At 42.0% G+C, this 16,592-nt stretch overlaps 1 protein-coding gene across 3 annotated transcripts; it reads left to right on the top strand.

The window, feature by feature from the left end:
* The first annotated feature begins 4,453 nt into the window (after positions 1–4,453).
* LOC109739216 (transcriptional corepressor LEUNIG) lies at positions 4,454–15,470 on the top strand. 3 transcript variants are annotated; one of them, XM_040403547.3, is made up of 19 exons: positions 4,454–4,627; positions 4,725–4,795; positions 5,593–5,693; positions 6,018–6,127; positions 6,949–7,326; positions 7,430–7,518; positions 8,517–8,604; positions 8,702–8,777; positions 9,469–9,518; positions 9,685–9,936; positions 11,746–11,925; positions 12,040–12,285; positions 12,419–12,539; positions 12,827–12,936; positions 13,059–13,208; positions 13,703–13,858; positions 14,030–14,146; positions 14,453–14,656; positions 15,033–15,470. In XM_040403547.3, exons 2-19 carry the CDS (start codon positions 4,764–4,766, stop codon positions 15,171–15,173), a joined length of 2,601 nt encoding a protein of 866 aa, XP_040259481.1. In that variant the 5' UTR covers positions 4,454–4,627; positions 4,725–4,763; the 3' UTR covers positions 15,174–15,470. The 3 variants fall into 3 exon arrangements, with proteins under 3 accessions (XP_040259481.1, XP_020153890.1, XP_020153891.1); XM_020298301.4 differs by having other exon boundaries at positions 9,634–9,936; XM_020298302.3 differs by having other exon boundaries at positions 4,471–4,627; positions 5,596–5,693; positions 9,634–9,936.
* Positions 15,471–16,592: the final 1,122 nt, after the last annotated feature.

Genomic DNA, 16,592 nt, shown 5'->3' with positions numbered 1-16,592 from the left:
CATTACCGGGAGGGCCCAGAGATACCTCTCCGACAATCGGAGTGACAAATCCTAATCTCGAAATACGCCAACCCAACAAGTACCTTTGGAGACACTTGTAGAGCACCTTTATAATCACCCAGTTACGTTGTGACGTTTGGTAGCACACTGATGTCTACTACACAACCTTCTTCTTGTAGACGTTGTTGGGCGTCCAAGTGCAGAGGTTTGTAGGACAGTAGCAAATTTCCCTCAAGTGGATGACCTAAGGTTTATCAATCTGTGGGAGGCGTAGGATGAAGATGGTCTCTCTCAAGCAACCCTGCAACCAAATAACAAAGAGTCTCTTGTGTCCCCAACACACCCAATACAATGGTAAATTGTATAGGTGCACTAGTTCGGCGAAGAGATGGTGATACAAGTGCAATATGGATGGTAGATATAGGGTTTTGTAATCTGAAAATATAAAAACAGCAAGGTAACTAATGATAAAAGTGAGCGTAAACGGTATTGCAATGCTAGGAAACAAGGCCTAGGGTTCATACTTTCACTAGTGCAAGTTCTCTCAAAATAATAACATAATCAGATCATATAACTATCCCTCAACATGCAACAAAGACTCACTCCAAAGTCACTAATAACGGAGAACAAACGAAGAGATTATGGTAGGGTACGAAACCACCTCAAAGTTATTCCTTCCGATCAATCCATTGGGCTATTCCTATAAGTGTCACAAACAACCCTAGAGTTCGTAGTAAAATAACACCTTAAGACACACATCAACCAAAACCCTAATGTCACCTAGATACTCCAATGTCACCTCAAGTATCCGTGGGTATGATTATACGATATGCATCACACAATCTCAGATTCATCTATTCAACCAACACATAGAACTTCAAAGAGTGCCCCAAAGATTCTACCGGAGAGTCAAGACGAAAACGTGTGCCAACCCCTATGCATAGGTTCATGGGCTTAACCCGCAAGTTGATCACCAAAACATACATCAAGTGGATCACATGATATCCCATTGTCACCACAGATAAGCACGGCAAGACATACATCAAGTGTTCTCAAATCCTTAAAGACTCAACCCGATAAGATAACTTCAAAGGGAAAACTCAATCCATTACAAGAGAGTAGAGGGGGAGAAACATCATAAGATCCAACTATAATAGCAAAGCTCGCGATACATCAAGATCATGCCAAATCAAGAACACGAGAGAGAGAGAGAGATCAAACACATAGCTACTGGTACATACCCTCAGCCCCGAGGGTGAACTACTCCCTCCTCGTCATGGAGAGCACCGGGATGATGAAGATGGCCACCGGTGAGGGATCCCCCTTCGGCAGGGTGCCGGAACAGGGTCCCGATTGGTTTTTGGTGGCTATTGAGGCTTGCGGTGGCGGAACTCCCAATCTATTCTGTTCCCCGAAGGTTTTAGGGTATATTGGTATATATAGGAGGAAGAAATACATCAGGGGAGCCACGAGAGGCCCACGAGGGTGGAGGGCGCGCCCCCTGCCTCGTGCCCTCCTCGTTGATTCCCTGACGTGCACTCCAAGTCCCTTGGATTGCTTCCGTTCCAAAAATAACTTTCCCGAAGGTTTCATTCCGTTTGGACTCTGTTTGATATTCCTTTTCTGCGAAACACTGAAACAAGGAGAAAAACAGAAACTGGCACTGGGCTCTGGGTTAATAGGTTAGTCCCGAAAATAATATAAAAGTGCATAGTAAAGCCCATTAAACATCCAAGATGGATAATATAATAGCATGAATACTTCATAAATTATAGATACGTTGGAGACGTATCACACACAAAGTGTTCCTCCGGTAAACGGGAGTTGCATCATCTCATAGTCATAGGAACATGTATAAGTCATGAAGAAAGCAATAGCAGAATACTAAACGATCGAGTGCTAAGCTAACAGAATGGGTCAAGTCAATCACATCATTCTCCTAATGATTCGATCCCGTTAATCAAATGACAACTCATGTCAATGGCTAGGAAACATAACCATCTTTGATCAACGAGCTAGTCAAGTAGAGGCATACTAGTGACACTATGTTGTCTATGTATTCACACAAGTATTATGTTTCCGGTTAATACAATTCTAGTATGAATAATAAACATTTACCATGAAATAAGGAAATAAATAATAACTTTATTATTGCCTCTAGGGCATATTTCCTTCATCACCATGATCCTGCGTGTGCGTAGGAAATTTTGAAATTACTACGTTGCCCAACAAAACTTTGGGAAACCGGGACTGGATAGCACACCAGGGAAGTGAATTCCTCAGACCGATGGCTAGAAGGGGAAAAACTTCGACCACCTCCCTCCACTACATCCCAGCTTCACAGCCGGGGTCGTCCACCGAGCTCATCATATGCGAAGCCTCGTTGCGACCGCCAGCGATCCCCAACACCTCGGCCAACACCATCATGGTGCAAGGGCCTCAAAACGAGATGTCCGTCACAAACTTAGAGGCTGCGACCACACCGTGCGCCGCCAGGCAGACACGAAGTCCTAGCAAAATACCTTCCCGATGAAGGTGAAGCGGGAGGCTCTAACCTTCTTGAAGGTGCAGCCAATGGGATGAACGAATGTGTGAAGCATATGATGGATAGCTTCACGCTTGGAATGGAGGTAAAGTTCCATCACGCCTTACAATTTTTGCATGACAGTATAACGAGTAGCCCTCAAGGTGCATACCGGCACAAAAGCTGGTAGCCCCCGAGACTCTGGCTGATTTGGCAGCAATCAGCATGAGGATCGAAATCTTGCTCAAGAACTTATACTTAGGACGAATGGATGTGCAGTAGCCCCGAGACTTGGGTCGGGCAGATATGGCTGACTTGGATCGACATCTCCTCACAGACCGATATGGCGCTTAGAATGTTTCATCTGAAACACCTTCCTAGATCTCGCGGATCACTCACAATGCCTCGATGGTGGTTTCTTGTGCACTAGACCCTTGGTAAAGTGGTAATGATGCTCACGTACATAGAGTCTCCTTTAGGGAGTCTGATATTTTTTTGGTGATGCAACCACCTTCGCTAAAACCTAATAAGCGGGTCATTTTTGTTGTTGTTAGTATGATATTTGTTCTTATGGCACCTTCGCCTCACTCTAGGTGATCAGGGTTCCGTGCTTCTTACCCGCAGCGCCGCTAGTGTGTTGTCTTCCGTGGCCTTAAGGCCATGTACGCACTATGGACCATGTCCCTTGCCGGCCAGAATGTTCCTACTTCATTTTGTGTGTTTTTTAAGTTTGGCTAGGGTTTGTGTCTTATTCAAGAATGTGAGGCGGCGACGATACTTTTATAATTTGATTCGAGGCAATCACATAGATAACAAATTATTTTTTAGGCTAGATATTGGTACACACTTTTAGTGAAGTTCTATAAAAAAGGTTCAACTTCCACAAAGAGTGAAGATGCTTCTACAAGCTCGTGCGTTTCAACAAGTTTGCTCCACTGAGACGACATCCAAAGGAGGCAACAAGCTTTGCTCACGCCGCGCCATCGGTGGATGCAACAAAAAGAAGACTTCGACACCCCAAAGATGATTTGTTTCAATTTCTATAAGGGTGTTTTTGTAAGAACTTGTATTTCTTAATATATGACCTTTGACCTTTCGCAAAACCAGCCAAAATTAATGCACATATAACACGCCTTACGCGTCTCTTTCGATGAGAAGATATTCGAGTTGACTTCTAAATATAATGTACATTGAATCCAATCAAATTTAATAGAATTCCACAAGATATTGAATATCTCCAAAGATTGCCCTATATTTATGCACAACATTAATTTCAGTTGGTCTTATAGAGGTCGGTCGATGGTCATTAGCGCCACTCGTTACCTACATGTTTTAATTCATGGGATTTAAAGACTCTTAAAATTATATTCACCTCTGATATCAAAGATCGTCCTTGTATCTTTCTGTACACCATTGATTGAGCTACTCTTATTATGGACGATCATTGGACATTATTTAGAATCCTTTGATTCGCAGGACCGAAGGACTTAGAAAACTATAATTTTTCAAGATATGAAAGATTGCCCTTATCTTTGTGTATGACGTCAATTTGAGCTACTTTTAGGGGGGACCATTCATCGTTCATGGTCTAGAGTCTCTTTTATTCATGGAATTCAAGGACCATATAAATAGAAAAACACATAAATATACATCACGCCTTCTGAAAGTTAAGTAAATCAAGGGAAAGAATAATTTTCAAAAAATAAAAAACACTCTCAAAGGCCTAATTCTTTAGATTATTAATATATTCAATTACACAAATCAAATAACCCACAAAAGGAAAATTCTAAAATGGTATGAACTCCAACGAGTGATGGGGCGTGAATGGCCTTATCGCAATTACATGTGTCCATGAAGGGTGAAAGTGTAAAGTTAGAAGGCAATGGGGTTTTTGGCCTAAAGCCCTCGATCCCCTCTTCTCCCCTGTTCATCTCTTCCTTTTTATTCGATTCCTCTGTTCCCTTCCCCTCCCCTCTCCTCCCTACCCCATATTAAATCACCGCGCACCTACCTTCTCTCCTCTCCAATTGATTTCTTTTTTCAAAGAAGCAACTTGCGTTTCGGCCTTGCAAAGTGGCGTCGAGGCAAGATTTGGAGCGGAATGTGAGCGGTCAAATCTTTCTTTTCTCTTCGCCGCCTTGTGCTCCGTGCGCTCTTGTTCCTTTGGCGGTTCTTGAGGCGCTGTTACCGTGTCGTGCAGTGTGGCCGCGAGGAGGAGGAGCAGGACGAGGCGGCAGCCATGGCGCAGGATTCTTGGGACGCAGACAAGATGTGAGTTTCGTTCCTCCCTCTGCTCCGCCTCCGGGTTTATTTCAGTGAGCAGATTGCTTTTGGCAGGGAAACACGCCGCCACTTTTCTTTTTTTAATCTTCACACATTCTCTCTCGATGTGTTCGAGATGAGGGTTTCTTCGCGTTTCTTGAAATTTCTTCGTCTCTGTGTGCCTCCCCCACCGTTGATTTCCTTTCGCAGGTTGGTTTCTTCGCCGTCCGTTCCGCACCATTGTTTCTTGTGATTTTTTTGTTGTTGACAACGGCGCCTCTTTCTTCCCCTGTAGAATCAGATTATCCGCTGAAAAACAAATGCCCTGCATTATTCGTTCAAGAACAAATGCTTTATTAGGTCACTTCTTGATGAAATTTCTATTTTCCCGTTCTGCACATTTCCCTCTTCTTTTGCAAAAGTTGCCACCTTTTATCTTCTTTCTATGTTTTCTTTTTCTGCCCTTCTTTTTTCTTCCCGGTAATAGGTCTGTTCCTTGCGTGTCTGCCTTTGCTGCTGCCTGCAATGCAGCTGCCTCTTGGTTTCCAGAGAGTTTAATGCATCTTTACCACAGTGCTTAAATGCACATTTTATCTCTATTTTTTCCTCTGTTTTTTTTTCGCTTTCATCTCCTGTTGTTTCCAGTGCCTGTAGCTTCCTTGTTGGGGTTTTTTTCTGGAGTAAATTTTGCATAAGAGGAGATTTTCTTTAGGATCTTTCGTGCCTTCTTCTAATTATTATTAACCTTGATGATGTACTGATCTGTGGTATGAACCTAATGTTTGCCATGTGTATCGCTGGCGAAGCAGCTTGGATGTGTACATCCATGACTACCTGGTGAAGCGGAACTTGCAGAACACCGCAAAGGCGTTCCAAGCCGAATCCAATCTGTCTCCAGATCCTGTTGGTGAGTGCTACAACATCAATGTGTCATGATCAATTTACCTTGTTGCGTGGAAGGCTCCATTTTAGTTTCCAAGCTCTATCTTCTACATTAGGGCCAGATATTTTGATTCCTGTAGGTATTATTGTTAGGTAGACAGTGCCTTTGTTGTCAGGTAGGCAGTGCTTGTGCGACAGAGATGCATGACTAGAAGCAAATGTGCATGCAACTGTTCTAACCATTGTATTGTCTTAGTCTGATTTTACCTATGCAAATGTCCGATCTGAATTCTGAAGAATGAAACTTAATTTTACTGCACTGACATGTGTCACTTTAATTTTGCAATAGCAATTGACGCCCCAGGGGGTTTCCTCTTCGAGTGGTGGTCGGTCTTCTGGGACATCTTCATTTCAAGGACCAACGACAAGCATTCCGATGTTGCTACTTCGTACATTGAGGTTCTTATATGATGCACTGCCTCTGCACATGCATATTGATTTACTTGTGCTGCTGCGGTTAAATGATACAACTTTACAGTAAACATGTAAATGTTTAATTGCATTAGTCATACCCACCACTTGCTGGCTGATAGGAGTATATTCTCATATAAAGCATACTGAAAATTTCCACATGAATAGTAGAGTCAAAATCCAAGAAACTTTCATTTTACTGATGAAAGAAGGAAAAAAAACCCTAATCCATCTACCTTGGTTAAATCTTTATGGCCATTCATGTTTATTTCATTTTTTTGCACAATTAGCTAATTAAAGGATGACAGCGTAACCGCACAACTATTGACGGACCTGTGACTTTGGCCAGACATCTTTGAGCATGGGTCTGCGAAAATTTGAGTTGCCTTTCCCATATATATCAACTGGATTCTGTTCAGACTGGTGGTTCATCTGTGATGTGTTTGTTTGAAGCTACTTTTAAATATTTCAAATTAAATCTTAAGTTAATGCGCCATACCAAACACCAAAACCTATTTCCAATGGTCCAGAGCCAATTATTTTTATGTTCATTCTGTGTATAAAAGTATAAAACAATAAGTTGTGTTAGTTTAGCGCTTGATAGTAGCTAAGCTCGCATTTATCCATTAGGCTTTTGTTTCTGAGTAGTCAGTAACTGTATATTTTTTGTAGCTACCACCTGCCTCCTGTTCTGGAATTGCTTGCCACTGCTAGCTATATAGTGTGATAATCTTGCATTATCATGAAGTATCTTTTCCCCGTGTTTGCATGGTCTTGTTCCCGTATATGACTATAATTTTGTGTCCCAGACACAGTCTATTAAAGCTCGAGAGCAGCAGTCATCATTGCAGCAACAGCAGCAACATCCTCATTCCCAGCAGTCAGCACAGCAGATCCAAATGCAGCAGCTCATGCTACAGAGGCAGCAGCAGGAGCAACAACAACAGGAGCAGACCCAACAACAGCAACAACATCCTCAGCAGCAGCAGCAGCAACGTCGCCAGCAGAAGCAACAGCAGCGTAATGAGAGCAGTTATTTGCCCACAAGTCCTCAGAATGGTTCAGTATCTGCTGATCCTCCAACACAACTAAATACTGTAACAACAAGTTCTTTGTCTGCAAAGGCGTATGAAGAGAGAATGAAGATTTCTGCGCAGAGGGACACCTTGGATGAGGCATCAGTAAAGGTAATTCCCAAGAGGCAGTATGTACTGTTGCTTAAATATCCCCTCAAATATTTTTGATATAAAATGATATACATTAATATTTCCATCCTAACCTGCACTGCAGCAAAGGTTTAATGAAAACGCTGGGCAGCTTCTGGAATCAAATCCTGCATCTTTGCTGAAGTCCGCAGCATTATCAGCTCAGGCTTCCGGGTATAAACTACAAACTATCTAGTAATGCTTGTTATAGTATTGTATTTACTTGGGGGAGTTTTGTAACAGACAACTCATGGTCTTGTGACATCATCTATTTTAGTGCAGTTGGTAAATGTAAAAAAAAAACCCCAAAGTTCCAGTTCTGTTGCTTTTGTCTTATCCCATCAATTAGAGTCTGAGCTGAATTCCGAATTCTATTTTTACTTGCTCATTTTGTACCTTTCTAGTTCCTATGGAACTCTAGTTGTAGGTTCATAAATCATAATAGCTTGTTCCTGCTGTAGTTTTGTTTGCATATTGTTCTTTCATGATGACTCGCTTGTCACAAGGGAGTGGTTTCGGAGGTATCAGAGCTACTTGGTTAAACATCCTTGATATCATGTTTTCGTGCTCGGCAACCAAAAAAGAATTTTAATACATTCTATAACTTCATCTTTCCCCCCTCTTTAGTTTAAGATTATAGGAATTCACTCTTCTAATATATTTCAACATTTCTGATTACCTTGTAGCAAATTTAGATACTGTGCATCCTAAGAATATCTTGAAGATGATAATTCAATCTATTCTGGTTAACTGGAAATGCAATCTATTCTATCCATAGTAGTTTTTGGAGTTCAGTTTGAACATCTGAATGCATAAATGCCCATTATAGCTTTCACACGCTGATCTCAAGATAGAAGGAAAATCTATTTGATTGATCCATTAGCATGTTGTCCAGTATTCATTGAGACTATTGTTTTGCTGTAATGAATTATACAAAGTCATGGGATGCATTTACTAGGTCCATAAAGACCAGTTGCAGCAAACATGTCAGTGAAAAGCATTTCTGTCTGCTGATTGTATGGATGCTGTTATGATGTTTCTGTCTTTAATTTTCAATTACAAGGACATTTCTTTGCTGTTTATATGATTGTTATTAGGGCGCAGATGTTTGGTTTATGGTTTTAGGTAGTCCGTGCATGTCTTAACTCGATTGCTGTTCTTACAACCGCTAGGCAAATATTTCAAGGATCAGCTGGTGGAGTGTCAGGTACTTTGCAACAAGCTCAGGCCAGGAACCTACAACTGCAGGGATCAACACAGGTAGTCTGTACATGTCTTAACTGGGTTGCTGTTTATTTAAGATATTGTGTTCACTTATGTGCCAGTATATATAAGTTGGTAAGTCTAATTGTACCAGGAAATCAAGGTAGATTCAAATGCCACTCTAAATCTTAGGGCTGCAGGAGCAGACGGATCATTACTTGGAGTACCAGGTTTTTGCCATTGAACTCTAGTATAAATTGATGTTTCTGCTTTTATTCCTGCTTTCATGTGGTTTTCACATCTATAGATCCGTAGTCAATTGAACCTGAAAACATATTTCCTATTTTGTAGTAGCATTTAATCGTTGGTGTTGCAAACAGTTTTCTTTTATCTTGTGTAGAACTTGTATAGATCATTAGGCCCAGATTCGAATATATACAAAAAATGTTATGGTTGTTTAACAGACACAACTTAAAGGTGGTAGAATTTACAAAGAGTACATACATACAATTCTGTTTGCATATATAAATGCACAAATCATTATGCAGAACACATGTATCTAATATTGTGGTCTTCTATGCATTGAGACGTTAATATTTGTTGTTTTAATTTGTGTACGGTCAGTGATCCACAGTGTAGGTATGATGTAGGCCTATTCTCTAGTCTCTAGAAGGGAGATTATGTTTCTTAATGCAAACATGAAAATCCCTGTTATTTTAGTTTTGAGGAATAATTAGGCTGCACAGCTGTCGTTACCACACATATTCTCCATCTTTTTGTTCATGTAGCCTCATGGTTGTTTTTGTGCCTGGCTGCTGCAATTCGAGACTCTGACTGCTTGTTAGATGTCCTAATACCTGTCAACTTGTATCGTTCATTCACATACTGATTGTTATAGTTTAATACTCTGCTTTCTGGCAGGCACTAATCCAGCAGGGCACAATATGACCTTGAAAGGGTGGCCTCTCACGGTTAGTTTTTCACTTGATTAAATCTCTGTCATCTAAATTGTAAATTTGCAGCAAGTAGGACTTGTACATATTTTATGTTCTCACGACGTATTTCAATTTGGTCACAACTGTTCAGGGTTTAGATCAGTTTCGATCTGGATTTCTCCAACAGAAATCTTTTATGCAGAATCCCCAAGCATTGCAACATCTTCAGTTTCTCACTCAACAGCAGCAACAGCAGCAACAGCTGCTGCTTCAAGCACAGCAAAATATTACATCTTCATCTGGAGAGATGGATGCCCGAAGGCTTCGGGTGCTTTTGAGCAGTCGAAGGGATGGTCAGTCAAACGCATTCACAGATATTATTCCTAGCGTGGGGCCTTCACTGCAGAACATGTATTCACATGTGCAGCCAATGGAGACAGATATGCTGATGAAGGTAAGTTCGACGTACTATTTATGTTATATGCATATAACTGCCCATACTTTTACTGTGGCTTTATGTATGTAGTCTCACGCCTTGTTTCTTTTCTTTTGTGTCTCCCCATTGGTTCCTGCCATAATACAAACACTGAATTTTGGCCACTGAGCAATCATTCTTTTTAAGGGGATCACTCATTGGATTTATTTAAACCTGTCATAAGAAAATATGCCATGTTGACAACTTGGCATTCTGCAGTATCAATTTTCTTACGAGATAAGTGCGTATTACCCTCCTGAGCTTCAGGCCGAATTTAAAGTTCACCCCTGAATTATGCTCAGTGAACTGTCATCGAACTTTATTTAAATTTATCATAAGAAAACCATCCTAGGGTAGTTTGCCTCTTGCTTCTTGTTTGTGTAGATGACATGGCTACCTGGTTGAGCTGTTGGCTACTCTCCAGCTCCAGGCTGTTTCTGACGTCAGTGGTGATCCATTGACCAACCCAAGCCCCCCCCCCCCCCCCCCCCCCCCCCCCCCCAAGTGGCAGATTCGAAGTCCACAAGGCCCGTTGCAGTGGGCCTCTGCTAGTCTACAAGCGCCACTTTGCCAAGCCCAGAGTCAGTGTGTTCAAACCGACCTCTGCCTCCCCAGTCAAGAGCTGACTCTTCAAGAGTGGGCAATCTCCTGCCAAAACCTATTTCCAGCTTGATTCTAAAATATTGAGTAGAGAAGTTTTCATTCGGCAACCAGTCCCAGAACTTCCCATCGAGATCCATCAAAAGCTTGGCAAATTATTGTTGCAGCATGCCACCTCAGGAGGCTGCTGCCGTGACCAGTGAAGACGTTCACTAATCTGCATCTCCTGGGGCCTCTTTGACCCCACATCTAAGCTTTGTTTGTTTCTGCATTTGACATGTAGTGTCATAATTTGTTATAACTAACTGTTGAGCTGGTTTGCTGTCTTTATGTCATTGCCGAACCTTGCCTATCATCTCAATGGGCTCCTTACCTCCTTGCCGGCACCCACCTTCAGGACTGCCCACCTTAGAGCCTAGTGTGCTACCTCCATCTTTCAATCTACCTAGTGTGCTACCTCCAGCTTCTTTCAATCTACCTAACCTACCATGGATACCACAAACCGGAAATGGAATTTTCTGAACTGGAACATTAGAGGTCTTAGCTCTGACATCAAAGGAAATGCTGTTACAAAAAATAAATAGAGGAAAGCGGCTACATGCTATTTGTGTACACAAAGAAATACTGTTTGGATCTCTGACATTAGCACATGAAGGCTCAATTCATTCCTTGGTTAAAAATGTCTTTTGCACCCTACATGTGCACAAAGATATAGTTCAACAATGAATTGCCTTATCCAAACACTTCCTTTTGTAGCTTCAAATCTCAATGTGCTTGGCCTCCGTCTTAGAATCACTTTAAACTTGTACAACTTAGTGCACCTCCATTCAAAATGAACACAAATTCAAATCGCGAACAATAATCATGTTTGAGAGTAGAAATTCGCGTCGGTGGAGCTATTTACTACGAGTTCATCCTGACCTTAATAGAGTAAGAACACATCCTTATTGTTTTCAAGTACTTAATGATATTCTTAACGGCTGTCCAGTTACAATCAGCTCTTTGTCAGTCTGGAAGTTTGCATGATCACATGATCATCTAGCTAACACATCCTTATTGTTTTCAAGTACTTAATGATATTCTTAACAGCTATCCAGTACCACTTACCATCAGTTCTACCCTAGCACTACCATTTATGATGTTTTGTATCTTAATAGAAACCCTCACCACTTCCCCTCTTTGTAGTAGAAGATAGCTGCTTTACAACAGCAACGGCAAAGCAGCAATCAGCAACAGCTCCTTCAACAATCATTACTGAGCCAGCTACCACAAAGCTCAAATCACTTCTCAGGCCATCATGAAAAAATGGTGCCTGGGAGTGTTTCTATGGATGGAAGCTTGTGCTATTCCTTTCGTGGAAACGAACAGGTTTTACTCTGTTCTGCATGATCCAATTTTATCATCTTAACATCTTATTGCGTTTTGTTGAATCTTTAAGTTTCCATAAGTTTGTAAACCCCAAACTCTGATATGGTTTTGCAGGCTTCCAAGAATCAAAATGGGCGAAAACGCAAACAACCTATCTCATCATCTGGTCCAGCTAACAGCTCTGGTACTATGAATACTACTGGCCCCTGCCCCAGCTCAGCACCCTCAACTCCTTCCACAGATACTCCAGGAGACACCATATCAATGCCACCGATGCACCACAATGCTAGTATATCAAAGGCCTTAGTTGTTTTTGGTGCTGATGCCCCAGGCACAAGGGAATCACCAACAAACCAGATTGTAAGTTATTGTTTACTAGTACTTTGGAAGTATTTGGACGTACAACTACTATTATTAGCCCATCTCTGTTCTACTGGTTGATCCTTTTGTGCCTTGTTTATTGCTTGATCCTTTTGTGCCCTGACTTCTGTAGGCTGACATGGATCGCTTGGTGGAGGATGACAGCTTGGGAGATAACGTGGACTCATTCTTGTCACATGATGATGCTGCAGGTCCAAGTGATGCCCACAGCCGTTCTATGGCTTCTTCTAAAGGTGCGATTCTTTGTTCTAGCTGTTTAGTACCAAAGGCTTACGCCAATTATTGGCACTGGTTCCCTGGGTTACCAGTGTAGTACCCACAGGTCCCAATCGGGTAAACTGAACTAGGTTGTGGTTAGCATGGAAACCGTGAGGTGTACAGACCCTGGTCCCTTTTTTAGTGAAAGCCTAACAGGTGTCGAAGTAGTATGCTGGTTCATTATGTTATATTTACATTATTTACTTGAAAGTTGTATCATAAGTTTGTTTCATATTTAACATTTTGTGTATGTTTTATGCAGGATTCACCTTTCGAGAGATTTCTTCAGCTCGAGCAAGCACCAACAAGGTTGTATGTTGTCACTTCTCATCAGATGGAAATCTACTTGCTACTGGGGGTCATGATAAGAAGGTAAACATGCATGTTCATACTAACCAGGCTGCTCAGTCTAAGGGATATTGTCTGAGTTCTGGAGACTTGCATCCAAAATTGGTGTTGAAACTGAAATGTACAACTGTTATGTTGCAATGCAGGTGGTATTGTGGAATGCTGAAACTTTAAAACAAAAGGCAGTATTGGAGGAGCATTCTCTTCTGATAACCGATGTACGGTTCGGTCCAAGCATCCCACGTATTGCTACATCATCATTTGACAAAACTGTCAGGGTCTGGGATGTCGACAATGTAAGTAAGCCTGTGCGGTTTGTCAACGCTCCAACTTTTGCTTACCCATCTGCTTCCTTGTGATTCGCCTGTCTTACATTGCACAACTCTGTCAAGTAACATCGAATGATAATATCAAATTGCTATTTTTTATTCGTAACTCAGGTGTTAATGTCATCTCAGTTACCTTTTATGCTGAAACTGGAAAGCATAGTCAATTAGGCTGTGAAACTCACAAAAGAGAGCAGTTTAAGCAATGTCCATGGCAAGGCTACCTGTCATGAAAGGTCCCACCACCCCCAACATCAGTTCTTAGATTCCTTCACACGGCACAAATTCTTGTCTAGGAAGTGGATCTTATTTGTTCTGGGGTATATGTATGATGGTTCTAATTTGATTTGGATGCTTGGGAGATGTCTATCCTTGTTTTCTTAAGAGTTACAAATGCAGCAAAGTTGTATGTTTTACTATATAAACATGCCATTAACATTCGACTCCTGCAATGTTTTTTCCAGCAAGATGATACAGTCCATACGTTTACCGGGCACTCAGCATCTGTTATGTCCGTGGATTTTCACCCAAACAAGGATGACCTCATTTGTTCTTGTGATGGGAATGGTGAGATTCGGCTCTGGAGTATCAGCAGCGGAAGGGCTGTCCGAAATTTCAAGGTTACTAAACTTTGCGTACTGAGCATTCTGTCGATCTCTAGTAGCTTTGCTTTGTCCATACAATTTTGTTCTAAAAGTAGTGAGATGCCACCAGCACAAGCAGCAGATGGTTTTAAATATCACTTGCAGATCATCTGTTTGTTGATTTATTTACTTGTAATGCCTGTGTAGGGAGGTTCAAGCCAGCTGAGATTTCAGCCACGTCATGGTGGATTTCTTGCAGCAGCTTCAGAGAATGTTGTATCTATACTGGATGTGGAAACACAAGCTTGTGTTAGGATATTTGAGGTTTGTATTGGATGGCTCTAACCTCTATATTTCTACATCACAACTGGATGCAGATAATCTGCTTATGTTTAGTTCACTAAGTGGCATCAGGATATGGTGTCCAACTAAATCTCGGTGTCTACTTCCTTGTCTAATTGTTTACTCAACCTTTTGAGATTCACTTGCATTTATGATAAATTGCTCTTGCCTGAGTATTCTCCCAAGTGCTCAGGTGGCTGCTGTAATAAGAATTTACTTGTCTAGTAATTGAAAATTCCCTAGGTCATGACAAGAGAAAACTTCAACCCCATCTTGGTAATTTTGCAGGGTCACACAGAGCATGTTGATTCACTTTGTTGGAGCCCCACTGGTGACTATGTTGTCTCTACCAGTGAAGACACGGTAAAAGTATGGTCTGTGAATTCTGGGAATGAGAACTGCGTGCAAGAGCTCAACAGCACCGGGAGCAAGTTTCATGCATGCGCTTTCCACCCTAAGTATCCATCTTTGCTCATCATCGGTTGCTACCAGGCAAGTGTTTTTAGCGCATAACAGCATTTTACGGGCATGGCACGTCTGAAAGTTAATTGCAAAGGACTATAAAATGTGATTGCCAATGAAATGATCTCAACTACAATTTTAGCTTGCATTGGAAATTCTCATCTTTCTAATACAAGCATGACCTAGAATTTCAACTGCAATTTTAGCTTCAAATGTAGTTTGCAAATGAAATGATCCCAACTACAATTGGATGCTTTTTTTTTAATGTTTATAAGAATAGACATGATCACTGGATTCCCTGCTAAGATATGTTTACTTGATGATAAGGATAGACAGGATCATTCATGTTTTCCTCCTAAGATATTTACGCTGTTGACTTACAAGTGTTTCGTGTCCAACACTGCAGTCTCTTGAGCTGTGGGACATGGTGGAGAACAGGAGCATGACCGTCGCGGCGCACGACGGCCTCATCTCTGCCTTGGCCTCCTCAAGCTCCGGCCTGGTGGCTTCAGTGAGCCATGACAAGCACGTGAAGCTGTGGAAATGAACCGTCTCGCCGCTGCTCTCGCTCGCTCTGAACCGTAACCATGGTGGATGAGCGAGCGCCTTTTGCCGCACTTTGCCGCACCGTATCTCGATCCGCGGTGCCGGTGCTGGAGACGACTCTAGATAGCATAATAGCCCCTAGTTATGCAGCATATGACGCTAGACTGAATATATATGGTTGGTTGGAGGTACAAGCTTTAGCTTGCTATATAAACCCTGGGACCGTGGCAGGGTGGATTGATTGCCTTTTTGTATAGAACATCAGCAGCTAAATATATCTATCTGAGTTTGGACACCATATCTGGTCTCTGAAATGGTTGTGGTCTCGAAGTGCTGCTGCTCTGAATGATGGATGAGGATTACGTGATCGAGTTTCGTGGCTAGTTGATTTTACTGTAGGTACGTACAGTACTATATGTGGTTTCTCGTGAGATTTCTGTAGTTTGTGGTGGTGGATACGGCTGCAGTCTTGGATGCCACGCCATCCTACCTTGGATGCTTCAAGCCTAGCAGAAGGGAAAGGATCTGTTGATGTGGTACCACAACCTACACGAATAAATTGCAAAAATTCACCACAATTGTGAGCCATAAATAAAAAAACCACCACCTTATCTTACTTTTTTTCTTTATTAAAGAAAAACCATCCGGTTTCTTCTTGACAGTTTGCCAAAAACGTTGATCGCTCGATTATAGAAGTCAACATCGAATCATCGGCGGCAGCCAGATTGGCACATACCTGGAAGGCTAGTCCGAGTCATACCACAACTTTATTTCCGGTCAGTTCTACCCCTCTGTCAGGCCCCAATTGTGATTTGTGGAATTTCTAGAGGAATTGGGAAGCAAAGGGGATCTGAGATCCAGAAGTTTGTATTTCTACTATAAGATATATGTTTATAGAGTATTTCTTCTGCTCGAAGGCAAGAATGGACAGAATAAACGATACCCTCTCTCAGCCACAGCCCGGCTTATTTATAGGCTAAGACGACAGCTACTTTAGCGACAACGGAAAAGGAGCAGTACAACTGTAAAGGCGATCGGACGGTCCTCGTCGTACATGTCTTCGCAGAGTTGATGATGGCCGTCCGATTGACTCGAAGCGTTACTTGCCGGATGGCTACAGTTAACTGAACTTGATCGTCCGTGTGACTGATACCTGACATTGCCTCCCTCTGAGAACCGGCGTGTCCTCACGGCGTTGCTGTCCTGTTCTTCCACGCTTGTGTAGTCTCCTTGAAAAATACTGAGAATGCGTGCTTGATGAACTCTGCATCTTCCCATGTAGCATCTTCAGGAGCTAAATTTTCCCATTGGATGAGCCATTGCACTACGAGTAAGTTGTGTCTGGGGATTTGTCTGACTTCCAAGACTAGTGCTGGTTCTGTTTTGATCGTTCCATCCTCATTGACCATAGGAAGATGTG

Source organism: Aegilops tauschii, chromosome 3 (genome assembly GCF_002575655.3).
Source record: "Aegilops tauschii subsp. strangulata cultivar AL8/78 chromosome 3, Aet v6.0, whole genome shotgun sequence".
Taxonomy (NCBI): domain Eukaryota; kingdom Viridiplantae; phylum Streptophyta; class Magnoliopsida; order Poales; family Poaceae; genus Aegilops; species Aegilops tauschii.
The sequence above is the reverse complement of the archived record's forward strand: the minus strand, read 5'-3'. Positions and strand labels throughout refer to the sequence as shown.